Source organism: Platalea leucorodia, assembly GCF_965183815.1.
Source record: "Platalea leucorodia genome assembly, chromosome: 29".
In the NCBI taxonomy this organism is placed as follows: Eukaryota; Metazoa; Chordata; class Aves; order Pelecaniformes; family Threskiornithidae; genus Platalea; species Platalea leucorodia.
This window is the reverse complement of record NC_138851.1, coordinates 75,487-102,346: the sequence shown is the minus strand read 5'-3', so window position 1 is coordinate 102,346 and position 26,860 is coordinate 75,487. Positions and strand designations below refer to the sequence as shown.

General features: G+C 51.6%; 1 protein-coding gene across 13 annotated transcripts in view; it reads left to right on the top strand.

Annotated features, from left to right (window-relative positions):
* The window catches only part of BRD4 (bromodomain containing 4), an 84,739-nt gene extending 57,879 nt beyond the window's left edge, over nt 1-26,860 (top strand). For 11 of the 13 annotated variants that reach the window (XM_082334031.1, XM_082334026.1, XM_082334028.1 and 8 more), the window contains 11 exons: nt 2,139-2,440; nt 5,031-5,141; nt 16,198-16,250; nt 16,614-17,007; nt 17,192-17,731; nt 19,603-19,715; nt 19,910-20,069; nt 20,859-20,989; nt 22,188-22,399; nt 23,505-23,760; nt 26,220-26,860. In XM_082334031.1, the coding sequence (XP_082190157.1) occupies nt 2,139-2,440; nt 5,031-5,141; nt 16,198-16,250; nt 16,614-17,007; nt 17,192-17,731; nt 19,603-19,715; nt 19,910-20,069; nt 20,859-20,989; nt 22,188-22,399; nt 23,505-23,760; nt 26,220-26,288 (2,341 nt within the window). In that variant the 3' untranslated portion in view covers nt 26,289-26,860. Of the gene's footprint in view, nt 1-2,138; nt 2,441-5,030; nt 5,142-16,197; nt 16,251-16,613; nt 17,008-17,191; nt 17,732-19,602; nt 19,716-19,909; nt 20,070-20,858; nt 20,990-22,187; nt 22,400-23,504; nt 23,761-26,219 lie in introns of those variants that run through there. The other 2 variants (XM_082334021.1, XR_014230538.1) reach the window with 2 other exon arrangements.

Below are 26,860 nucleotides of genomic sequence, written 5' to 3'. Positions count from 1 at the left end.
TTCTCCCTTTTTTTGGAAGGTTTTAAATTGAGAGGTAAGATGGCGACAGCCGAGTCTTTACCGCTCGTCAGCTGCCGGCTCGGAGGGGAGGCAGGATCTTGGTATTTAACCCGAGGCGAAAAGGAGTTGGTTTGGCTTATTTAGCCGTAATCAGATGAAATTAAGAAAGAAGGAAATAACGAGATCTCGGAGCGTGCGTTCAGTGGGTCCAGACTTTGACCAAGCCCCGGCGGGCGCGGCAGCGGGTTATTTTAGGGCAACGGACCGTCTCTGACACCATTAACCTCATCCTTTCTCATTCTGAGGGGATTTTCTACCCCGACTTCATTTATTTTACTGCGTTAGCGCTGCCTCTGCTGCACGTGGTGGGATAAATCTCTGCAAATCTCCCTCCGTCGGTTTTATCGGTGTAGAGAACCCCGACGGTGACGTCGAGGAGTCCCCGGAGCCGGGTTTTTTTCTCTCCTTCTGAACCTATTTTTTGACGGATGCTGGGTTTTACTTCTCCGCACGTGGCGTCAGGCTCGAAACAGCCCGAGCTCTTGCCTTTCCCGGCGAGAAACGGGCAGCATGGGTTGAGCTTTGGTCCGTGTAAGTGCAGATGGAAGGAATTCCGCTCCGCAGCGGCTCCTGCTTTTCCAAATTGCCTCCTGGAGCCGCTCATCTCTGGGGGAGCGAGCGCTGGGACGGGTGGCTCAGCCTTGGGTGTCCGACGGCAGGTTGAGCTCAGCTTTGGGTGTCTGACAGCAGGTTGAGCTCAGCCTTGGGTGTCTGACAGGAGGTTGAGCTCAGCTTTGGGTGTCTGACAGGAGGTTGAGCTCAGCCTTGGGTGTCTAACAGCAGATTGAGCTGAGCCTTTGGTGTCTGACAGCAGGTCGAGCTCAGCTTTGGGTGTCTGACAGCAGGTTGAGCTCAGCTTTGGGAGTCTAACAGCAGATTGAGTTAAGCCTTCTTGTCTAACAGTAGGTTGAGCTCAGCTTTGTTGTCTAACAGCAGCTTGAGCCTAGCCTTCTTGTCTAACAGCAGGTTCAGCTCAGCTTTCTTGTCTAACAGTGAGTTGAGCCCAGCCTTCTTGTCTTAACAGCGGGTTGAGCTTGGCCTTCATGTCTAAGAACAGGTTGAGCCCAGCTTTCATGTGTAACAGCAGATTGAGTTGAGCCTTCTTGTCTAACAGCAGCTTGAGCTCAGCCTTCTTGCAGCAGGTTGAGCTCAGCTCTCTTATCTAACAGTGCATTGAGGTCAGCTTTCATGGCTAACAGCAGGTTGAGACCAGCCTTCTTGTCTTAACAGCGGGTTGATCTCAGCCTTCTTGTCTAAGAACAGCTTGAGCCCAGCTTTCATGTCTTAACAGCCGATTGAGTTGAGCCTTTTTGTCTAACAGCAGCTTGAGCTCAGCTTTCATGGCTAACAGCAGGTTGAGCCCAGCCTTCTTGTCTAACTGTGGGTTGAGCCCAGCCTTCTTGTCTAACAGTAGACTGAGCCCAGCCTTCTTGTCTTACAGTAGGTTGAGCTCAGCCTTCTTGTCTAAGAACAGGTTGAGCCCAGCTTTCATGTCTAACAGCAGATTGAGTTGAGCCTTCTTGTCTAACAGCAGGTTGAGCTCAGCTCTTGTCTAACAGTAGATTGAGCTCAGCCTACTTGTCTTAACAGCAGGTTGAGCCCAGCCTTCTTGTCTAACAGTAGATTTTGTCTAACAGCAGCTTGAGCTCAGCCTTCTTGTCTAAGAACAGGTTGAGCCCAGCTTTCATGTCTAACAGCAGCTTGAGCTCAGCCTTCTTGTCTAGCAGTAGACTGAGCTCAGCCTTCTTCTCTAACAGTAGACTGAGCTCAGCCTTCTTCTCTAACAGTCGGTTAAGCCCAGCCTTCTTGTCTAAGGACACGTTGAGCCCGGCTCTCACATCTAACAGCAGCTCGAGCCCAGCCTTCTAGTCTAACAGTGGATTTTGTCTACCAGCGGGTTGAGCTCAGCTTTCTGTGTCCCAGCCTCGTGATTGAGCCCCAAGCTCGAGCTAAAAAAGCCGCTCGTTTCCAGGCTGGCAAGGAAAACCAGGGCGATTTAGCGGTCGCGCTTAAGCGCTTAGACCCAAGCGGCAGCTTTTCGGCGTGTGCCTTAGTAACGGTTTATGCTTGTTCTTAAGTAGTAAGAAGGAGCCGGTGCCGGTGAAGAACAGCAAGCCCCCTCCAGCCTACGAGTCGGAGGAGGAGGAGAAGTGCAAGCCCATGTCCTACGAGGAGAAGAGGCAGCTGAGCTTGGACATTAATAAACTCCCCGGTGAGAAACTGGGCCGCGTCGTCCATATCATCCAGTCGAGAGAACCCTCCCTCAAAAACTCCAATCCCGACGAGATCGAGATCGACTTTGAGACGTTAAAACCATCCACCTTGCGGGAGCTGGAGAGATACGTCACGTCGTGTTTACGGAAGAAGAGGAAACCTCAAGGTAGCTTTTAACCTCAAACCCGGTTTTTTCTCCTTAATCCAGCGATGGTTTCCCAGGCTCGAGGCAGAGCCGGGTGGAAAAAAAGCCGGGTGCGGGTGTTTGTCCAGTGAAAAAGAGGATTTTCTCGAAGAGCCGCTGTTCCCTCACGACTCGGCAAGACGCGCGCTAAATCCTGCCGCCGGGCCGGAATTTGGTGGGGCCGGAATTTGGGCGGGGCCGATACGAAACCGCTAATTCCCAAATTCCCTCTAAATATCCTTATTTTCGTTCCAATGAATACCTCGCCGGAGAGCCGCGAGGCGCGCGTTTCGATCCGGCTTTATGAAAGCCAGTGCCGAGCGGCGGAGCTCTGGGCCGGGGCGGTTCCGCCCCCTCGGCGTGGCGGGAGGCCGGCGTTCCCGACGGACGTCGGACGCGGAGCAGGGATTCGGGCCGAGGGGCTGCGGCACCTCCGCTTCTGGAGGCCGAGGAGGGGGTTTCCCCCTTTTTTAATACACCCGGGGTTAATTTTTAATGGCTATTTTGATACATTTTGATATATTTTGATATATTTTGATATATTTTGATATACTTGAATCCATTTCAATCGATTTTAATCTTTTAATCTATTTTAATAGCTTTTAAATACGTTTTAAATGCATTTTAAATATAGTTTAAGTATCTTTTAAATAGGTTTTAAATATATTTTAAATATAGTTTATATTTTGAAGATAGTTTAAATATAGTTTGACCATGGTTTAAATCTAGTTTAAATATGTTCTAAATATAGTTTAAATATACTTTAAATCTATTTTAAATATGTTTTAAATATAGTTTAAATATACTTTAAATATATATAAATATAATTTAAATCTAGTTTAAATATATTTTAAAGGTAGTTTAAATATAGTTTAGATATATTTAAAGCATAGTTTGAATCTAGTTTAAATCTATTTAAAATATAATTTAAATCTAGTTTAAATATAGTTTAAATCTAGTTTAAATCTATTTAAAATCTAGTTTAACTCTAGTTTAAATAGAGTTAAATCTATTTAAAATCTAGTTTAAAATCTAGTTAAAATCTAGTTTAAATCTATTTAAAATCTAGTTTAAAAACTAGTTTAAATTAGTTTAGATCTATTTAAAATCTAGTTTAAATCTAGTTTTAACTCTAGTTTAAATATAGTTAAATCTATTTAAAATCTAGTTTAAAATCTAGTTTAAAAACTAGTTTAAATCTAGTTTAGATCTATTTAAAATCTAGTTTAGATCTATTTAAAATCTAGTTTAAATCTAGTTTAAATCTATTTAAAATCTAGTTTAAAATCTAGTTTAAAAACTAGTTTAAATCTAGTTTAGATCTATTTAAAATCTAGTTTAAATCTATTTAAAATCTAGTTTAAATCTAGTTTAAATCTATTTAAAATCTAGTTTAAAATCTAGTTTAAAAACTAGTTTAAATCTAGTTTAGATCTATTTAAAATCTAGTTTAAATCTATTTAAAATCTAGTTTAAATCTAGTTTAAATCTATTTAAAATCTAGTTTAAAATCTAGTTTAAATCTAGTTAAAATCCAGTTAAAATCTAGTTTAAATCTAATTTACGCCCATTTTTATTGATAATATATTTTAAAATACATCTTTCTCCAATAAATGCACGTATTTATTCATGACCCAAGAGCAGATAAACGCTTTTTTACGTAAATCGCCCCCAGCAAAAGGGGACGCGGCAGCGGCCGGGGGCGAAATAAGGGAATTGGAAGGGAATCTCTGGGTTTCCCGGGGCCGAAGGGGCAGCGGTTCCTTCCCGGGATAAATCCGAGCGGAAAACAAACCCGCCCGAATCCTGGAAGGTTTCTTCGTCCTTCCGTACCCGAGCAAAACATCGATATTTTATATTTTCCTGTAGCTGAGGGGTTTAGCAAAGGGGTCCAGCCGCGGCTTGAGCAGCTCCTAGGCTGTGGCTGCCCGGTTTTATTTTGATTTAAGCTATTAAAAAAGGGGATTTTATCCTTTTCCACTGCCTCGGCCTCCTGCCACCTCCTCAGACCAGCAAATCGAGGCAGCTAAAATAAAAATGAGGGAGTTTTCAGCCCCGTATCCCGCAGCCACGCGGGATTAAGCACCGGCTCCCGGCTGGCTGCAGGCCAAGACCCCTCTGGGCTTAGGCCAGCCTAAAGCGGCTGGGTAAAGCCAGGCCTATCTACCCCGGAGGGGTTTAGGACAAAGAACGACCTTGCTCGAGCAAGCGGGCGCGTGCCGTGCAGCCGGACGTCTGCTAGGCCGGGCTTAAATCCCAACTGGCGCCCATCGGTGTGTCCCCGTCCCGCTTCGGATGGCGACGCAAGGCGACACCCCGTCAAAAATCATCACCCCAAAGACCTCCGAGACCCCCGCTAGTTCAAACCGGCGAGAGAAATAAGCCGAGACGCAGGATTAAAGCTCGGCTCAGCCCTTCGGCGGGAATAGCCGGCCGCCGCGGGTCTTGCGCAGCCCCCGGGGCGGCCGCTGGTGTCGGTAGGGGAGGAGCAGGCAGCACCGGGCAGGAATAAATTATTAACGATCAGTTGTTAATGATCCTTTAACGATGTCGTACTGTTGTCTTCTTGCAGCGGAGAAAGTGGATGTAATTGCTGGTTCCTCTAAAATGAAGGGGTTCTCCTCCTCAGAGTCTGAGAGCACCAGCGAGTCCAGCTCCTCCGACAGCGAAGATTCAGAAACAGGTTAGACGCAGCTTATTTAACGACTCAGTCCTAGACCTGGTTTTCTGTATAAATAAATATGTTTTCATTCCTGGCTCGGTCTTTTAATTTTTTTTTCTTTTTTTTTTTTTTTTCTTCTTTTTCTTTTTTTTTTTTTTGTTGGCCTTTATCACGACAAAAAACGCTCTACGCAGCCGCACGGCGCTCGGCTTTGGGCTCGGCACGGACAACTTGGCGGTAGCGATGTTGTCTCTGGCGGTTCTTAAGCCCGACGCCGATGATTTTTTCATAAGCTTTTCCTTGCTGAACTTGGACGCGAGCGCGGGAGCCAAAAACCCAGCGTGCGCCGAGGTAGCTCCTTGTCTGCTGAATGCCCTAGATCGGTATTTTTAGAAAAACGCTGTATTTTTCACTCAAAAAAGAGATATAAACCGTTCTCACCGGCACCGCTTGCGCCGCAGAGGGCGGAGAAAGACGGAGGAAAGGGGGTTTGACGTGTAAAAGCCTTATTTTTACGGGCAGGTCTCGCTTAAAACCGATTTAAAATTGAATTTTACAATTTTAAATCACCGGAGCGGCGGCTGCGTAACTCTTCTCCCTCGTGCCGCCATCGTTCGGGCTTAAGTTAGGCTGTTCTCACGTTCGTCTTAAGGATTAGGCTTTCCTTGCTAGCGTTCCCTCCTTGGTTTTAGGGAAGCAAAGCTTGTGCCGTCGCTTAAAGCTGGTTTTTCCTCCTCTCGGCTTGGACTCTGGAGGTTAAGCTGGGCTTATCCCAGCACTTAAGTCAACGGTAAGACTTAAGGGGTTGGGAAATGAGGAGATGCACGGAAAAGAATCCGGATTTCTTTTCCTAGCTGGGTTGGGTGCGTAGGGCAAACAGCACTGCAAAAAAGAGCGCAAGTCCCCCCAAAATGAAAATAAACCTCCGAAAAAAAAGCAGGATCGATCGGACTCGCCTTTGAGCCGGCGCTGACAGCGCTTCCCAGCGATCCTCCCCTTTTTAGGGATGCGTTTGTCTGGGATAAGTCCGGAATCTGATAGCTTTGAACATATTTACCTACTTGAACGTGTTTTTGATGGAATCGGGCTTTTGTTTTCTTCCAGGAGGTTGAAAGGTTTCGCTGCAGCGTTTCGGGGCGACTCTCGGCCATCGGAAAATTAAATTATTCGGTGCTAAACTCTCCCCTGGCTTGGTGGGGGCAGGCAAAACCTGCCCTATTTATGCTCTTAAACCAGTTCTTACCCAATTTATCGTTATTTCTGCCAAGCTCACGAGCGCATCAGCCAGAATAAACCGGAGCAACCGGGTTTATTCACCCCACCTGGCGTAGCGTTAACCTGGGCCGACACCAGCTCATCCCAAATCCAGAGCCTTGAGCCCGGCGGCCCGTTTCCAAACCGAACCCATCCGATAAAACTTCCCCGCTAAACCCATCCGCTGCAAATCCCCAAATTGCCTTTTATTTAAAATTCTCTTTTTTTCCCCGCCCAAAGCCGAGGATGGATCCGCAACCGGATAGCGGGATCCTCGACGCGGTTGTATTTCGGGGGACGATTTATAGGGATGATCTCAGGGATTCCCTCCGGAGCGCGGCGGCGGGGACGCGAGGCGTAAGGTGGGAATTTTCGGGATGCGCCGATGCCAAACCCTTCTCGTTTCAACCAGCAGCACTAATTAAAACCTAGAAAGGCCCCAAAATCTCCTCCGTGCCGCTCGCTCCGGCAAAACCGGCCTCCCGTGGAGCGGAAAACGCTCGGTTTTGGGTGTTTCTCCCCAAACGGTGGATGCGGAGGAGCGCGGGTTGCTCTTGCGTTGGCGTTTCTAAATGCTTTTGTCTTCTTTTTGGCTACTTTTCCCCAAATCCGACGTCTCGCCGGTGTTTGCCGTCCCGGCTGTGAGTATTTAGGATTCATTTGGCCGACGTAGACCGACGTTATCCTTGTTGGGCTCCCGCTCCGGTGCTTGGAAAAGGCTTAATCAGCGCGGCTCCGGCACGGATACCCTCGGTCTACGCCGGAGATCTCGCCATCGGGGGATGAAGCTGACCCAGATCGCTTTGGGTAGGAGGTGAATTAAGAGATTTCATCTATTTTATTCAATTAATTTCCAATGCCGATGGGTTTTCGCTCTCCTAAACCATTTCTTTCTCCCTTTCTGATGAAATACACGGAGAAAACCCTCGACCGCAGGGATTTGCCCAATATTCCGCAGATCTTCTCCGTCTCCATTGGCAACGTTGCCGTTGAATCACTTTGAAGTTGTGTTTTAAGACCTTTTAAGACCTTTCCAAAGACCTTTCAGGATGCTTGGAGATGTTTTAAGATGCTTTAAGACCTTTTAAGACACTTTGAGACGTTTTAAGCCCTTTTGAAACACATTTTAAGATGCTTTAAGACATTTTAAGACCTTTTAAAAGATGTTTTAAGCTGCTTTAAGGCCTTTTAAGACGTTTTAAGACACTTTGAGATGTTTTAAGCCCTTTTGAAAGACATTTTAAGATGCTTTAAGACATTTTAAGACGCTTTAAGACATTTTAAGATGTTTTAAAAGATATTTTGAGCTGCTTTAAGGCCTTTTAAGACACTTTGAGATGTTTAAGCCCTTTTGAAAGACTTTTTAAGATGCTTTAAGACATTTTAAGATGTTTTAAAAGATGTTTTGAGCTGCTTTAAGGCCTTTTAAGACGTTTTAAAAGACCTTTTAAGATGTTTTAAGACGTATTTTTGACACGGTGCGTTGACGATGACGTTAATTTAACGACGCTGAGCGGGACGGGGCGGTTAGTTTTGCTGTGGTAAAATATGCATATCTTTCTTTTTTCCCGGGAGGATAGTCGTCGCAATGCCTGCGCTGGCTTCAGCGGAGAATTCGATGTCAAATTTGCTGGCAAGCTTCAGAATTTGCCCTGCCATTTTTAATAAAATCTGGCATCTTGAGGATCGTATTTTCTATTAGCGAGGCTTTTATTTGCCCCCTGAGCCGCCGTACGGTGGAATTCCTTTGTGCGATGGATATTTGTGATTTTAAAATGAGCGGCGAACGTCGATAACGTGGATTTTTTTTACCTTGAGTTTTGCGTTTGCTTGGGTTTATTGTAAAAAAAACCGAGGCGGTTAATGCTAATGCGTATAAGCAAATGCGGGCGCGATGAAATGATAAACTAGAATTAATTGTAATTAATTCCAACTCCGTTTTATTCTCTTTAAAGTGGGGTTTTGCTGCTCAGCAGCGGCTCCCGTGAGCTGCTTCTTGCTTTTTTGCAACCCAGAGCTTTTAAAACGGGAATTATTTTCATTTCGCCCACTCGAACCCATGCGACGTCTCCGTCCCTCCGCGTAGCTGGCAATTAAACCTGTTCTTTTATTAAATCGGGAGCGTTTTGCTGAAAATCTGCTGAAACTCCGAAAATAGGAGGCTTCAAAGGGAGAAAAAAATATCCTAATACCGGTTTTGTGGCGTAGGAGATGGGACTGAGCCTTTGCCTTGAGCTCTGAGAAACCGGAGCCGCCGATCGAGAGGGTTATTCCGGTTTAACTTGTTGTAATTAGCAATTAATGGATGCAAATGGCTCCGAACTCCGTCCTGGAAGCATCTAGGTAGGGTTTTTTTGCTGGCAAACGGCCGGGAACGAGCTCTCCGAGCATCTCGGATGCTTCTCCCGGCTTCAAGCGTCGGCGCTTGGGCTGGACCGCGGTTTAGCCGGGTTGTTGCCCTACTGGGCAACTTAAAACCTGGCTTATTTTTGGTAGGCACCAAATGTGGGGTTATTTAACGGCAAACCTAGGCTCCGCACGTTCATCCTCGCCGCTCGGCTGAGCGGGGTTGTTTTATCCCCCGGATATGTTGGGAGATGCTTCCCAGGACCCCCGAAAGACCGGTCGGGGGGAGAAATCCCGCAGGTGCAATAATTAATAGTAGCGATTAAACCGTCAGCAATTAAATCTGAGCCTCAGTTAGTTCGCCGTCGCTAATTTTGCTTTTCTTCTGAAATTTCCCAAAGGAAAATTGCATTTACCTGCGCCTTTTATGCAGTTGCGTAAATGCAAAAGCTTTGCAGCTTGCTCAAGGCTTCGGCGGCGCGGTTACAGTGCATTAAAGATTAAAAGTCGGGGTTAGAGCTGGCTCAGCAATGCTGGAAAACCCGTTCCTGGGGTTGCGGAGCTGCTTTCGGCAAATCTTTTAAGTGCTTCGGCTAACGAGTTACCGGTTCTGTCTTTAGGAGGAGCGGCGTTAACATAAGCCTGGGTTAATAATGGGCTAGGACTCCGTGGCGTCTCAGAGTTGAAGATCCCTCGGGTTTAATTCCTGGGTACCCGGGTTTAATTCGGAAATACCTGAGTTTAAATCACAGGTACTTGGTTTTAGTTTAAAAGTACCCGGGTTTAATTCAGAGGTACCCCGCATTTATTCGCAGGCACCTGGGTTTAATTCGCAGATACCCGGGTTTACTTTGAAGGTACCCCGGTTTAATTCAGAGTTACCCGGGCTTAGTCTGTGGGTACCCGGGTTTAATCTGCAAGTACCTGGGTTTAATTCAGAGTTACATGGGATTAATTCGCAGGTACCCAGGTTTAATTTACAGGCACCTGGGTTTAATTCACAGGTACCCGGGTTTAGTTCGAAGGTACCCCGGTTTAATTCAGAGTTACTCGGGCTTAATCCGTGGGTACCCAGGTTTAATCTGCAGGTACCTGGATTTAATTCAAAGGTACAGGGGATTAATTCGCAGGTACCCGGGTTTAAATTGCAGATACCTGGGTTTAATTTGAAGATACCAGGGTTTAGTTCACAGATATCCGGGTTTAGTCCAAAGGTACCCCGGTTTAATTCAGAGTTACCCGGGCTTAATGCGTGGGTACCCAAGTTTAATCCGCAGGTACCTGGATTTAATTCAGAGTTACATGGGATTAATTCGCAGGTACCCAGGTTTAAATTGCAGGTACCTGGGTTTAATTCACAGGTACCTGGGTTTAGTTCAAAGGTACCCCGGTTTAATTCTCAGTTACCCGGGCTTAGTCTGTGGGTACCCAGGTTTAATCCACAGGTACCTGGATTTAATTCAAAGGTGCATGGGATTAATTCGCAGGTACCCGGGTTTAAATTGCAGGTACCTGTGTTTAATTTGAAGATATCTGTGTTTAGTTCGAAGGTACCCCGGTTTAATTCAGAGTTACCCGGGCTTAATCCGTGGGTACCTGGGTTTAATCCGCAAGTACCTGGGTTTAATTCAGAGTTACAGGGGATTAATTCACAGGTACCTGGCTTTAAATTGCAGGTACCTGGGTTTAATTCAAAGATACCTGGGTTTAGTTCAGATACCTGGGTTTAGTTCGAAGGTACCCCGGTTTAATTCAGAGTTACCCGGGCTTAATCCGTAGGTACCCAGGTTTAATCCGCAGCTACCTGGATTTAATTCAAAATTACGTGGGATTAATTTGCAGGTTTAATTCAGAGGTACCTGGGTTTAATGCAGAGGCACATGGGTTTAATTCGCAGGCACCTGGGTTTAATTCGCAGGCACCTGGGTTTAATTTAAAGTTTTAAATCACAGGTCCCAGGGTTTGACCCGCAGGTACCTGTAGCTGCGGCGTGGGCACCGGTGAAGCTCAGTCCCAGCCACCGGGATGGACCCGTGTCCTCCACGCGCTGGCTTCTTTTAGCGAGTTTTAATCCTCGATCCGTTTTCCTTCGCGTTTGAGAGAGATGGGCTGGTTTAACCCAACCTTTTCTTTTTTTTCAAGTAAATTTGTGCTTTTGGAAAGAATTTGCTCCTTTTTGCCCCGTTCCCAGGCTGGGTTTCTCTGCCGCGGTGTACGATAGGAGGGACTTAAGAGTCCCTCGTTGACCTACCGCGAGTCTTCCCTAACTCATTGCCACCTTTTTCACGTGGCAGGAGAGGACAGAGGTCTGTTAGGCTCGGCTTAGCCGCGTATGCCCACGGCAAGGTGCCACGGCACAAGTCCGGCAGGTACAGGCAGGAACCGCGGCCGTGCCGGTTAATCTTGACTTAGAAGAACCTCAGATCATCGTCGGCTGATAGTCAGCGTGCAGGCAGGGAGTCGGGCAACAGGCAGCGAGGCATCACGTGGCTTTACACCGCCGCAGGCAGCCCTGCCTGCAGGCAGCACCTCTGTGCCGATAGCGGTGCCGAGAAAAACCCAAATCCCTTCAGTTTTACCCTAGAAATGCTTCCCGATGCCTTTGCTCAAGGATGGGCCTCACCAAAAAGGCTCCCAAGTGCTGTACAGCATCTCGCGGTTACGCCGCGGGGTCCCGGCTTGCCGGCAGCGACGCGTCTTTGCCGCGGTGGAGCGGCTGCGCCGGCTCCGGGTTGAGCGTCCCCTCCGTGGGTGCGGTGTCCAGCGCCCCGTCAAGCGCCTTGCGGGTCAAATTAGACAAATTTTGGTGTGTTTAATGGGATTTGGGGAATTAACGGCCAACCCGGTCGTTGCTCCGGTAGCACCGCAGTCACCGGCGTGCCCGATTTTGGGGGGATTTGCGGGGTCTGTAGGGTGGAGGAAGCCACCGCTCTCATCTCCAAGAGCAGAAATAGGTAAACTGAATATTTTCCACTAAAAAACCCATCCACCCCCAAATCCAGGAGGCCCCGTCGCGGCTCTGCTGCCCTAAAACATAACAGATAACAGAGATCCCCTTTTCTATCAAAAAAATTCCATTTATAATCAATATCATATCGAAAAGTTGCTTTTTGGGTGGGTTTTTTTAAACTCAAGTCACTTCTAGCATTTCTCATAATATTTTCCCCAAATAAGTTTGTTATTTTCCCGGGAGACGCAGGGGGAATTAACGTGGGATCGTGATTTTATTGGAATGTGTAACTGCGTGTTTTTAGCAAACTTGTAATTTTAGATCTATTTTTTCCCTGAATGCACCAGCCTGTTGGAAAATCGGGATGAATTTAACTACAAACAAACTGTTTCCGTAACCGCTTTTATTTAGATTCCCCCCCCCCTTAACCTTGATCTGCTACAAAGACTTTATATAAACCTGTTTATTTTTATATTCTCTCCGCATGCTTCGAGATTTCGCAGCCATGTAACCACCAGCTTCTCCCCCCCCCCAAAAAACAGATAAAAATTGTATAGCGTTGATCTTTTGATTTTTAAATAATAAAATCAATAAAGTGGCTTGCTATGAAAATGCACTTTTTTGTATAATCATGGAATTTTAACCGTTATTTTAACCAATAACGTGGAAATTATGATGATAGCGAACCATATGTCGGTGTTTTGCTGTTCCGGGTAAATTTGGGTGGGAGCGAGAGCTGAGGATTTAGGGAAAAATAAACTATATCCACGTGGCTGCCGACACGCCGGCAGGAGCGGAGCCTTGTGCACCGACTGAACCGTTCTGCTCCGAAAACATCTTGAAATGAAATGAAATGACTTTTCTTTTTAAATCCCGGTGATTTTTAGCCCCGCCGATGAGATTTAATCGGCCAGCGTGAAACGGCGTCGGGGTCGGAGATGGGACGGGGCTTCTTCTCGATGCTCTTGCTCCGCGGGGAGATGCCAAACCACACGATACCGACTGTAACCCAACAGCCGTTCTCAACGGTGAAGAAGCTTCATCCTTCGGTGGGGTTGGCATCTCCGAAGTCACCGGTGCCACCGGGTGATCCCCCTGGGAGCGTCGTGGCTTTGCCGCTCATGGTCTCCGTTGGCTTCATCTTCTTGCCGAAGGGTCTCCCAAAGCACCCTTTCACCGGCGGATGCTTTCGGCCCCATTTGCGGTCGATTGGGTGATTCAAGCGGCAGGATTGACCCATCCTGCTCCGAGGTCTTGCCTCGGTTCGTTGTGGCGATATTCGGCTTGTACCAAGAGCGATGGCAAAGCCTGCGCCGGAAAAAACCGCCCTGGGAGAACCGCTGGGTTGTGGCACGCCAGAGGATGGATGGAGAAGGGTGCAACCATCTTCCCCGAAGGAGCAGCGCTGGAGAAGGGGGTTTCGGAGCAGCCGATGCTCACGGTTGAGCTGTAGCAGCTCCTCTTTCCACCCAAAATCGGAGCAGGGACATGCTCGGCCAAGACGCCGTCATATCACGTGGCTTTTTTCAGGAACCGATGCTTAATCCCTCCTGATCCGGGCTTAGTCCGCAGCTTTTCTCCTCTCTTCCCACCCGACACCCGCGCTCTGCGGCTTTCTCCTGATTTTGGGGTTTCTTTCTGTGAGCGCTTTTATCCTGATCAGATAGGATGAGACAGAAACTGGGGGGCTCCATGCAGCCCCTTCCACTCCCCAATAGCTGCGCCCGGCTGTGTCTTATCCGTAAGGAGCGTTTGCCGGAGAAACTTCTCTCCACTTCTTGTCCTTGCTTCTTCTCCGGCATCAGTGGGACGAGCGGGGAAGCCCTGAAAAGCCCTCTTGATGGGTGAAGACGTCAAGTCTTGGTCTTTCTGGAAGGTGGGTTCACGCCTGGCATCCATCCGGAGCTGTGGACGCCCATTCGGATCCGTGGATGCCCATTCGGATCCATGGACACCCATCTGGAGCCGTGGGCCACCCATCCAGATCAGTGGATGCCCATCCAGAGCTGCGGATGCCCATCTTGAGCCGTGGATGCCCATTCGGATCCATGGATGCCCACCTGGAGCTGTGGATGCCAATCGGGATCCATGGACGCCCATCAGGAGCCGTGGATGCCCATCTGGATCAGTGGACACCCATCCTGAGCCGTGGATGCCAACCGGGATCCTCAGATACCCATCCAGATCCACAGACACCCATCCGGATCCATGGACACCCATCCAGAGCCATGGACACCCATCCGGATCCATGGACACCCATCAGGAGCCATGGACACCCATCTGGATCCGTGGACACCCATCCGGATCCATGGACACCCATCCGGATCCGTGGACACGCATCCAGATCCGTGGACACCCATCTGGATCCGTGGACACCCATCCAGAGCCATAGACACCCATCCAGATCCGTGGACACCCATCCGGATCCATGGACACCCATCCAGAGCCATAGACACCCATCCAGATCCGTGGACACCCATCCAGATCCATGGACACCCATCCAGAGCCATAGACACCCATCCAGATCCGTGGACACCCATCCGGATCCATGGACACCCATCCAGAGCCATAGACACCCATCTGGATCCATGGACACCCATCTGGATCCACAGAGACCCATCCGGATCCGTGGACACCCATCCAGATCCATAGACACCCATCCAGAGCCATAGACACCCATCTGGATCCGTGGACACCCATCTGGATCCACAGAGACCCATCCGGATCCGTGGACACCCATCCAGATCCATAGACACCCATCCGGATCCATGGACACCCATCCAGAGCCATAGACACCCATCTGGATCCGTGGACACCCATCTGGATCCACAGAGACCCATCCGGATCCGTGGACACCCATCCAGATCCATAGACACCCATCCAGATCCATAGACACCCATCCGGATCCGTGGACACCCATCCAGAGCCATAGACACCCATCTGGATCCACAGACACCCATCCGGATCCACGGATACCCATCTGGATCCGTGGACACCCATCCAGATCCGTGGACACCCATCCAGAGCCATGGACACCCATCTGGATCCGTGGACACCCATCCAGAGCCATAGACACCCATCCGGATCCATGGACACCCATCCAGATCCATAGACACCCATCCGGATCTGTGGACACCCATCCAGAGCCGTAATGCCCGTTTGGAGCCGTGGCCGTCCATCCACATCTGTGACCGCCCAAGCCCGGCCTCGCGATGCTCCGAGGAATCCCCCCTCTCCTCTCCCAACACCCCAGCTCCCCGGACACCGGCATCCCCCGCGACCTTCCTCTTCCCCTCTCCCGCTCCTCCGTTATCCGCGGATCTGCCGGATCCGGGCTGTCACATCGGGAATCGTCAACCACGGGCTCAAAAAGCTTTTTCCACCTCGAAACCAAATACTTTGGATATTTCAAACCGAACATTTGCAGGCGGATTAAAAGGAGCGGAGTGCCCAGCACAGAGATTTTCCCTTCTCCCCTTCCCAACCATTTTATGGTTGGGGTTTTTTTCCCAAAAAACCCTACTTTTTTATCTACTTCACCCTTAAAATCTACAAAACGGCGCCACCGGCCCGGCACAGCCCATCACCAGGCGTCTGGGCACACTCCGGTGCCGATACCGGTCACCGGTGCTGCCTTATAATTAAAAAAAAACAGAGATAAAGGAGTAAACTTAAGAAATCAATTTAATTTCTGGAGGGATTTAACGGAAAATCCCATTTGGGAGACGCTTCCCATGCACCGGGAGCTCCCCCCCCCCACCAAATCGTCACCGCGAGGGTTTTATCCGTCGCGTTTTGCCCGGCGCATCCGAACACCGCACCAAATAAAGGCAAAAATCCCACCGCCGTGGGATTTTTGGGGCTGGATAAGCCATCGCGGACGATGTATTTTTGTGAATTCGCTGTTTCTTGGCATGGTTTGCGGAGGAAATCCTGGGAAATCGTCGCCCTGGACCTAAACTCAAGCCAGTTGTTTTCGATGACGATGCTTTAAAAATATCTCCGGAGGGGAGGAGGCGTGAGAGATGATCCCGCGGGAAGCTGGCAAACCCAAACCCTCCACGGATTGAGGAGGAAAGGGGGGGATGGAAAATTGCTGTTTGCGTAGCCGGGATATTTGATATCTTATTTTTTTTATTCCTCCTGCCAAGTCTCTCGCTCCTTATCTCCCCCTCCGGAGCAAGGCGGCATTCCTGGAATAGCTGAGTCTGGTTGAGCAATGGTTTTTCTTGGCCGTTGGGTCCTTGTCCACCGCGAAGACGCTGGTGGCGGGAGACCGGGGGTCTTCGCCTTCATTTTCTTCTCCTTTTCGCTACGATTTTCTCCTCCTTTTTGCGACAGCATGGCGCTGAAAACCCCGAGCCTCCGGGCAAGATGTCCCCGGGGAAATCCGACTCGATCGGATAAAACCTTCTCCTTTGCCGTCGTTGGTACCGAATCACTGCTGTTGAGTTTTTACGGGGGCGCTGGGGTGGAGCGGCACCGCTGGGGTACTAACGTTTGCTCTGTTCCCCTTTTTTTTGGCAGAAATGGCACCGAAATTGAAGAAAAAAGGGCATTCGGGGCGAGAGCAAAAAAAGGTAGGAGACGGAGCGTCCTTCTCATCTCGCTTGAGTTGATTGAATCCCCAGGGAGGTTTGGGAGCGCCGGGAATGCCGGCAGGACCATTGCCGGCACGCTCGGCTGGGTCGAGCTTGGCCAAAAAGGCTTTTGGTTGCTTGGAAGCTCCCCCGAGCCAGCCCCGATTTGGGGGGCTATGGTTTAAGAGACACCGGGTAGGCGTTCCGGTGACCGGGACGGCGTTCCGGTGACTGGGAAGGTGTTCTTGTGACTGGGAGGGCGTTTCGGTGACTGGAAAGGCGTTTCGGTGACTGGAAAGGCGTTTCGGCAACCGAAAAGGTGTTTTGGTAACTCACCGGTGTCTTTTTTTTCTCCTCCTTTAGCATCACCATCACCACCATCAACCGGTGCAGCAGCAACCGCCGCCGCCGCAGCCTCCTCCGCCGCCGCAACCGCAGCAGCCCCCTCCGCCCCCTCCGCTGCCGCAGCCCTTACCGCCGCAGCCGTTACCGCCCCAGCAGCCCCCGCCGCCGCCCCCGCCGCCGCCCGTCCCTCAACAAGCTCCTCCGCCGATGAAGTCTTCTCCTCCGCCTTTCGTCCCCGCGCAGGTCCCCGTCCTGGAGCACCCGCTGCCGGGGAATATGTTCGACACCATGACGCATTTCACCCAACCCATCATGCATCTTCCTCAACCGGAGATGCCGCCCCATCTTCCCCAGCCGCCCGAGCACAGCACTCCTCCCCACCTCAACCAGCATGCCGTGGTGTCTCCTCCAGGTGAGCGCGGCTTCTTGGGACAAGCCCAGCGCCCGGGCCTTCCTCACGTTGGGAGGAAGAGGATGGCGGTTCGGGGGGTTTTTATCCTGGAGGATGACCGGGATGGAGGAGCGGTGGGTGGGCAAAGGGAGGTTCTCCGCTCCCGATGTCCGCGGTGCCACCGTGTCCTTCCCTTTCTCCCCAGCTTTGCACAACGCTCTGCCTCAGCAGCCCTCGAGACCCAGTAACCGAGCTGCGGCGCTACCCCCGAAGCCTTCGCGTCCACCGGCCGTCTCGCCCGCCATCAGCCAGCAACCCATGCTTCCTCAACCGCCTCTGCCCCAGCCTCCCCAGGTCCTGCTGGAGGACGAAGAACCTCCTCCACCGCACCACAACCTGCCTCTGAGCACCAGCCAGATGCAGCTCTACCTTCAGCAGCTGCAAAAAGTGCAGCCGCAGACTCCTCTTCTCCCTTCAGTGAAGGTCCAGTCGCAACCGCAGCCGCCCCTGCAGCCGCCGGCTCACCCCGCGGTGCAGCAGCTGCAGCACCAGCCGCCGCCCCGGCCCATGCACATGCAACCCATGCCCTTCCCATCCCACATCCCCCAACCCCAACCGCCGCCGCAGCAACATCCGCCCCCGCAACCGCCCCCGCCGCCCCCGCCGCCGCAGCCGGCCAAACCGCAGCAGGTCATCCAGCATCACCCATCGCCGCGGCACCATAAGCCTGATCCCTACTCGACCGGTGAGCGGGAGTCGGGGACGGCGGTCGAGTCTGCGGCTTGAGCCGAGTTGCGTTGTGCGATGAGGAGGGGCGGTGGGGGTGGGGGGGTGGTTTCCACGCGTCCTTCGGGGTCCGCCAGCACCCGTTGGTAGACGGTGGTGGGTGCGGAGGAAGCCCCGGATGGCCGGAGCCTGACGTAACGGCCCGGCGAGGCCTCTTTCCATCTTGGATCTTGAGGAGCTCAAATTTTTGAGGAGCTCAAGTGTTCAAGGATCTTGAGGATCTCATTTTTGAGGATCTCGAGGTTCTCGGATCTTTGAGGAACTCAATGATCTCCATTTTTTGAGGATCTTGAGGATCCCAAATTTTTGAGGATCTCAAATTTTTGAAGACCGAGGACCTCAAATTTTTGAGGATCTCGAGGATCTCAAGTATTTGTGGATCTCCAGGTTCTCAAATCTTTGAGGAACTTGATCTCAAATGTTTGAGGAATTCGGGGACCTCATTTTTGAGGAACAAGGTTCTCTGTTTTCTGAGGAACTCGGAAAATCTCAAGTCTTTGAGAAATTCAAGGATCTCAAGTTTTTGAGGATCTTGAGGGTCACAAGTTTTTGAGGGATTCGATCTCATTTTTGAGGATTTCAAGGCTCTCAAAGCTTTGAGGATCTGGAGGATCTCAAGTTTTTGAGAATCTCAAGGTTCTCAAATCTTTGCAGACCTCAAGGTTCTCAGGTTTTTGAGGCTCGGCGCAGCTCTGATCTCAGCGAGCGCTGGCCTTGTGTTCGTCGCCGTCCCAGCCGGGTGCCAGCATCGAGTGGTCTCTCTCTCGGAGGCAGGGGGTCCGCGGATCCCCCACGGGGGCTTCCCAGCATTTTTCGGAGCACGGCCTCCGATAACGCCGCTGCTTGGCTGCCAGGCGGAGGAGAAGGGATGATCTGGGGGAAAAACCGGTGCGATGACCTCCAGCCATCCCAGAAATCGGAGGAAGCAGCTGGGGTGACGTGGCCACGGGGCTCAACCTTCAAGGTTGGCTTGGGAGATCCCAGATCTCCACGATGGCCACGGGCTCGGTGGTGCCACCACCGACGTTCCTGATGGAGAACGTCTCCAGCTGGGATAACTCCAGCAGCGTCGTGCTTTCGAGACCGGGCACCCATAAAACCTCTGCGGTTTGGGGAGGTCTCGCTCCTTTTGCTTGGCCGCGTGGTTCCTTGGGTCGCGGCCCTTTGGGTCTTCGCTCCCAAAGTCATCCCCACGGGCGTAGGTAGGACAAAATCCATGGATTTGAAGGGATGGAGCCAGGTGAGGGCAGGCAGCGCTTGGAGCCGCTTCTCCTGCCTGCAGAGCTGCCGCAGGCAGCTTGGACGTGGTGCCCGAGACGGCAAGGCTGGACGTGGTGGCTGAGATGGAGCCCGCCGGCTCCCGAAAAGCTCCCGTTGCGCCTGGAGCCATCGCGTCCTGCCTCCGTGGCTCTGGGCAGGGAGAGGTGCAGGCAGGGAGAAGTGCAGGCAGGGAGAAGTGCAGGCAGGGCAGCGTCGGTGCTCGGATATCCTGGGGAAGCAGTTTTACAGCCAGGAATGTTGATGGACCACCAGGAGAACAAGAAGAAGGGATCGAATTATGGGGGGACACCACCAATGGGCATCCCCAAGGCAGGACAAGCCACCGCGCAGCCTTGGAGCATCTTCTGCTCCCCGGCGTTCGCTCACGGCAGCGCCGAATTTTGGAAGAGGTGGCTGGGGTCCGCTGGGGACATCCCAGGGCCGCCAGACTTCAGCCGGGAAGAGGGATTGGCCCACGGGGCGATGGCGTGCGCCGACCGGCTTTTTCGGGTGATGTTTGGTGTGCCGGTGGTGACGACGGTTAACTGATTGATGCCAAACTGTTCCCAGGTCACTTGAGGGAAGCCCCTTCCCCTCTCATGATGCATTCCCCACAGATGCCGCAGTTCCAGGGTTTGGTCCACCAGTCGCCACCTCAACAAACTATCCAGCCAAAAAAACAGGTAAAAAGGAAAGCAGAGCACCCAACCGCGGGGGTCCCGACCAACGGGGACCATCATCTTCCCACCACCGCCTTGGGAGCAAGCGCCGAAAGCCCAGGGGCCGTTGGCCAGCGGTTTGCCTCGGGAATTTGGGGATGTGGGGATGAGGGAAGGGCATCACCGAACGTTTCTTGATCCTTTCTTTCCCGTGGCAGGAGATGAGAGCCGCCTCCGTCGTCCAATCTCAACCCATGGTGGGGAAGGAGGAGAAGATGCATTCGCCCGTCATCCGTAACGAGACCTTCAGTCCCCCGTTGCGGCAAGATCCGCCGAAACACCCCGAGAGCATCAAACCGCCCGCGCACATCCCGCAACGTGAGTCCGGGGACGCGCCGGTTCCTCTGTCCCTCAGTTTTGGTGGCCGAGACCCCCTCACCCCCCATTTTGGTGACTGAGACCCCATCACCCCCCATTTCGGTGGTGGAGATCCCCATCACCCCCTATTTTGGTAGCTGAGACCCCATCACCCCCCATTTCGGTGGTGGAGATGCCGTTACCCCCCATTTCGGTAGCTGAGACCCCATCACCCCCCATTTTAGTGGTGGAGATCCCATCACCCCCGATTTTGGTGGCTGAGACCCCATTGAGACCCCATCAAGCCCCCAGTTTCAATGGTGGAGACCCTCATCAACCCCCATTTTGGTGGCAGAGACCCCCATCACCTCCCAGTTTTGGTGACAGACCTCATCATCCCCCAGTTTTGGTGGCTGAGACCCCATCACCCCCCATTTTGGTGGTGGAGATCCCATTAACCCCGTTTTGGTAGCTGAGACCACATTGAGACCCCATCAACCCCCCAGTTTCGATGGTGGAGACCCCATCAGCCCCCATTTTGTTGGTAGAGAACCCATTAACCCCATTTTGGTAGCTGAGACCCCATTGAGACCCCATCACCCCCCATTTTGGTGGCAGAGATCCCATTAACCCCAGTTTGGTAGCTGAGACCCCGTTGAGACCCCATCAACCCCCCAGTTTTGGTGGTGGAGACCCCATCACCCCCCAGTTTTTGGTGGTGGAGACCCCCATCACCCCTGGGTGGTTCCCCCTCACCGTGGGGCTCCTGGGGGACCCCCACAACCTCTGACGGGAGCCGCTGGTTTTTAGGGACGGAGATGAAACCCATGGAGGGGGGACGACCCGTCATCAGACCCCCGGAGCAAAACCCCCCGCCGCCGGGAGTGCAGGAGAAAGATCGGCAGAAACAGGAGCCGAAAACACCCGTCGCCCCCAAAAAGGTAACGTACCCTGGCAAAAATTGGGGGAGAACCTCCCCAAATTCAGAATTAAACCTCCCCAAATTAAGCAGGACCCTGTTGGTTGCCTGAACCTTGGTGTACGGCCAAGATTTGGTGTTTTCCACCTCCAAATTTCCCATTTGGAGGTGGAAAGTGTCTGGTGGAGGTTGGGAGAGGTGGAGATGGGACCCCCACCAAGCTGAGGGATGAGATGCCATCCAGAGGGACCTGGAGAAGCTCCAGAAGTGAGCCCGTGAGAACCTCATGAGGTTCCTCAAGGCTGAGTGCAAGGTCCTGCACCTGGGGTGGTATCAACACCGGTTGGGGGGTGAAGGGGTGGAGAAGCGACCCCATGGAGAAGGACTTGAGGGTGTTGGGGGATGGAAAGCTGGACGTGAGCTCGGCGATGCTCCCCCTCTGCTCTCCTGAGACCCATCCTGGAGCCCTGCGTCCAGCTCTGGGGTCCTCAGGACAAGGACATGGACCTGTCGGAGCAGGTCCAGAGGAGGCCGTGAAGATGATCCAAGAGGTGGAGCATCTCTCCGTGAGGCCAGGCTGAGAGAGTTGGGGTTGTCCAGCCTGGAGAAGGCTCCAGGGAGACCTTCTTGGGTCTTCTTCTAGAAGAGGCTTATAAGATGGAGAGAGACTTTTGACCAAGACCTGTAGGACAAGGGGCCATGGTTTTAAACTGGGAGAGCGTTGGTTTAGACTGGACCTAGGGAAGAAATATTTTACGTTGAGGGCGGTGAGACACCGGCCCAGGTTGCCCAGAGAGGTGGGAGATGCCCCATCGCTGGAGCTGTTCAAGGCCAGGTTGGACGGGGCTCTGAGCGACCTGATCTGGGTGAAGATGTCCCTGCTCATGGTAGGAGGGTTGGACTGGGTGACCTTGAAAGGTCCCTTCCGACCCAAACCATCCTGTGATTCGATGATTCCAAGAGCACGGAAAATGGGAGGTGCCGGAGGAGCCGGTCCCGCTCCCGGCGTTCCCGGGAAGGCGTCAGAGCCGCCCACTTGGTTTCGGGGGAGGAGATGGTGCCTGGTGTGGGTCCACCACCTCCTTCGGCCTCCTCCAGCCCCGGGGAAGCAAAAGGGGTTTCCACGGATGACACGGTGGTGGGGAACGGCTTTTCGGTCGCGGCGGGATGGGCGTTTGCCGGATCGGCTCTCCCTAAGCCACCCGCCCCTCTCTCTGTAGGACCTGAAAATCAAGAACATGGGTTCCTGGGCGAGTTTGGTCCAGAAACATCCCACCACTCCCTCCTCCACGGCGAAGTCCTCCAGCGACAGCTTCGAGCAGTTCAAGAGGGCGGCGCGGGAGAAGGAGGAGCGGGAGAAGGCGCTGAAGGCTCAGGCGGAGCAGGTGGAAAGGGAGAAGGAGCGGCTGAGGCGGGAGCAGGAGAGGATGAGGTGAGACACCATCACCTCCACCATCATCACCACCACCATTACCTTCACCACCATCACCACCAACACCATTACCACCACCATCACCACCACCATCATCACCACCACCATCACCACCACCAACACCATTACCATCACCACCACCACAATCACCATCACCACCAACACCATCCCCACCACCATCACCACCATTACCATCCCCACCATCATGGTGAAGGCGTCTTGGGGCACCCTCACCTTGGCCAAGGGCACGGGAGATGTACGCTCTCGTGGCACGATCCCCACCAGCCCATGGCGTGATCCGATCTCGTGGCACGAATCCGATCTCGTGGCATAAAACCGATCCGATCTCGTGGCACGATCTGCGCTGATCTGATCCATGGCACAGTCCAACCTCGTGGCACGAATCCGATCCGCTCCGTGGCATGATCCAGTCTCCTGGCACAAATCCAGTCTCGTGGCATAAAACTTGATCTGATCCATGCACAATCTGATCTCGTGGCATGAATCCAGTCCGATCTCCTGGCACAAATCGGAGTGGATCTGTGGCACAATCCCATCTGGTGGCACGAATCTGATCCCATCTTGTGGCACGATCTACGCCAGGCTGATCCGTGGCACGATGCAATCTCGTGGCACAAATCTGATCCCATCTTGTGGCACGAATCCCATCTCGTGGCATGAATCCGATCCGATCTTGTGGCATGATCTGCACTGATCTGATCCGTGGCACGATCCAATCCCCCCGGCACAAATCCCATCCGGTCTTGCGGCACAGATCTGATCCGATCTGTGGCACGATCCCATCTCTCGGCACAAATCCGATCCGACCTCCTGGCACAATCCGATCTCGTGGCACAAATCCGATCCGATCTCCTGGCCCAATCTCATCTCTCGGCACAAATCCACACTGGCAGCTCTGATCCCCCGCCACGCCGTGCCGCGGCGCACCAAAACCGGGTGCTCGGGGCCGGAGACGCCCATCCCCTGGCCGTTACAGCATTTACCCCACGGCGGGGAGCAAATGGGGCCCGGACGCCACCGTGGCGGCGGGGGGTTACACGAGGGTGCCCGGCGCCTGACGGCATCTCCCGGCGTTTTTTGGCAGGAGCCGGGAGGACGAGGACGCCATGGAGCAGGCGCGCCGGGTGCACGAGGAGGTGCGGCGGCGCCAGGAGCAGCAGCAGCAGCAGCAGCAGCAGCAACAGCAGCAGCAGCAGCAGCAGCAGCAGCAAGCGGCGGCGGCGGCGGCGGCGGCGGCGCCCCAAGCCCAGAGCTCGCAGCCCCAATCCTCCCAATCCATGTTGGATCAGCAGCGGGAGATGGCCAGGAAGCGGGAGCAGGAACGGAGGCGCCGGGAAGCGGTGAGTGGGAAACCGGGACGGCTCCTGCCCTGAAATCACGCGGGGATGCGGAAAAATCCCTGGGGATGCGGAAAAAAAATATCCTTGGGGATGCCCAAAAATCTCCTAGCCAAAAAAATCCCTGGAATGCCGAAAAAAAAACCCTTGGGGATGCCCAGAAATCCCTGGGGATGCAGCAAAATCCTTGGGGATGCTGAAAAATGCTTGGGAATACTGAAAAATGCTTGGGAATGCTGAAAAACCTCCAGGGATGCACCGAGAAATCTCTGGGGATGCGGAAAAAAATATCCTTGGGGATGCCCAAAAATCATCTTCTAGCCAAAAAATCCCTGGAATGCCGGAAAAAGAATCCTTAGGGATGCCCAAAAATCCCTGGGGATGCAGCAAAATCCTCTGGGATGTTGAAAAACGCTTGGGAATGCTGAAAAACCTCCAGGGATGCACCGAAAAATCTCTGGGGATGCGGAAAAAAATATCCTTGGGGATACCCCAAAATCTTCTAGCCAAAAAATCCCTGGAATGCTGGGAAAAAAAATCCCCAGGGATTCTAAAAAATGTCCCAGGAAGCAAAAAAAATCCTTGGGGATGCCCCAAAATCCCTGGGGATGCAGCAAAATCCTCGGGGATGTTGAAAAATCCCTGGAGATGTTTGAAAATGCTTGGGAATGCTGAAAAACCTCCAGGGATGCACTGAAAAATCCCTGGGGATGCTGGAAAAATCCGCAGGGACACGGAAAAATCCCTAGGGATGCTGTAAAATCCTCTGGGATACTGAAAAATTCCTGGGGATGCCAAAATAAATCCCCGGGGATCCTGAAAAATCCCGAGGTTGCAAAAAATCCTCGGGGCGGCTGAAAAATCTGGGGAGAAGCGCAAAAATCCCTGGAAACACCAAAAAAAAAATGCTGGGGGTGCCAAAAAATATCCTGGGAATGCCAAAAAAATTCCCTGGGGATGCGGAAAAATTGGTGGGGAAGCCGAAAAAAAATCGGGAATGCCAAAAAATCCCAGAGGATGCCAAAAAAATCCATTTCCAGGGATGCTGAAAAATCTCCTGGGAAGCCAAAAAATCCCTGGGGATGCCAAAATACCCCTTGAGGATGCCAATAAATACCCCGGGAATGCTGAAAAATCCCTGGGGATGGCAAAAAAAAAATCCTGGGCACGCTGAAAAGTCCTCAAGGATGCCAAAAAATTCCCCAAGATGCCGAAAAATCCTCGGGGATTTCAAAAAGAAATTCCCTGGGGATGCCAACAAATGGCTGGGGATGCCAAGATATCCTTGGGGGTGCCAAAAAACATCCCGGGAACGGCGAAAAATCTGCTGGGATGCTAAAAAATATCCCGGGAACAGTGAAAAATCCATTAGGATGCTAAAAAATATGTCGGGAATGGCAAAAAATCCACTGGGATCCTAAAAAATATCCTGGGAATTGGTGAAAAATGTACTGGGATGCTAAAAAATATCCCGGGAATGGCGAAAAATCCGTTAGGATGCTAAAAAATATGTCGGGAATGGCAGAAGATGCACTGGGATGCTAAAAAATATGCCGGGAATGGTGAAAAATCCGCTGGGATGCTAAAAAATATGACAGGAATGGCGAAAAATGCACTGGGATGCTAAAAAAATATCCTGGGAACGGCGAAAAATCCTCTGGGATGCTAAAAAATATGCTGGGAATGGTGAAAAATCCATTAGGATGCTAAAAAATATCCCGGGAACGGTGAAAAATCCATTAGGATGCTAAAAAATCTGTCGGGAATGGCAGAAGATGCACTGGGATCCTAAAAAATATCCTGGGAATTGGTGAAAAATGTACTGGGATGCTAAAAAATATCCCGGGAATGGTGAAAAATCTGTTAGGATGCTAAAAAATATGTCAGGAATGGCAGAAAATGCACTGGGATCCTAAAAAATATCCCGGGAACAGTGAAAAATCCTCTGGGATGCCAAAAATTTCCCAGAAATGGCGAAAAATGCGCTGGGATGCTAAAAAATATCCTGGGAATGACAAAAAATCCGCTGGGATGCTAAAAAATATGTCGGGCATGGCAGAAGATGCACTGGGATCCTAAAAAATATCCCGGGAATGGTGAAAAATCCACTGGGATGCTAAAAAATATGCCGGGAATGGTGAAAAATCCGTTAGGATGCTAAAAAATATGTCGGGAATGGCGAAAAATCCGCTGGGATGCCAAAAATTTCCCAGGAATGGTGAAAAATGCACTGGGATGCTAAAAAATATCCCGGGAACGGCGAAAAATCCCCCAAACCTAAAGCCTTGCGGGCGGAAAACCGTCAGGGCCGCCGAAAAAAAAATCAGCGCCGACGCCATGAAAATTCCAAAGAAAAGGGGTAGAAATTCCGCCAAAAAATGGCCGATCCCCCCCCAAACTTTACCGGGAATGCCGAAAAATTCCGGGCGCGCCGCTTACCGCCTTCTCCCCTTCTCTTGCAGATGGCGGCGACGATCGACATGAATTTCCAGAGCGATTTACTGGCAATATTCGAAGAAAACCTTTTCTAACGGCGCCGGGATATTGGGGCTCTTTCCTCCCGATTGGACTCTTTAAAGGAAAAAAACCAAGAAACGGGAAAAAAAAAACCACAAAAACAAAAAAAAAATCTCCTTTTTCCCCCCTCCCCCGGCCAAAAAAAAAAAAAAAAGCTTCGGACTCTCCGTTAAGTGTTAAAAAAAGTAAAAAAAACCCGGGATGGGGATCGTCCCGCATGCAGCGAGCGGCGCAGGGATCGGCGGGGGCTGCCTCCCCCGGGACTTTTGGGGTGGTTTTTTTGGTTTTCCTCCTTTTCCGCCTTCGGTTTTTTTTTTTTTTTTTTTCTTCTTCTCCACACCGAAAAAACCCAGGATGCAGAATTCACGATTCCAATCGGAGCGAAAACCAAGGGAATCCGGATGCGAAACCGCCGGGAAACGGTGCCCCTCCCCCCGCTCTCCCCTCCCCCCCCCCGTTATTCACTGTATATTCGGGATAATTTGGGGGGGCTGTCTTATTTTTCACATATTTTGAGGGTTTTTCGTGAGGAAAAGGGGCGGCGGCGAGGCGGGCGCTTCGAAATAAATCCGATTTTTGGATGGTT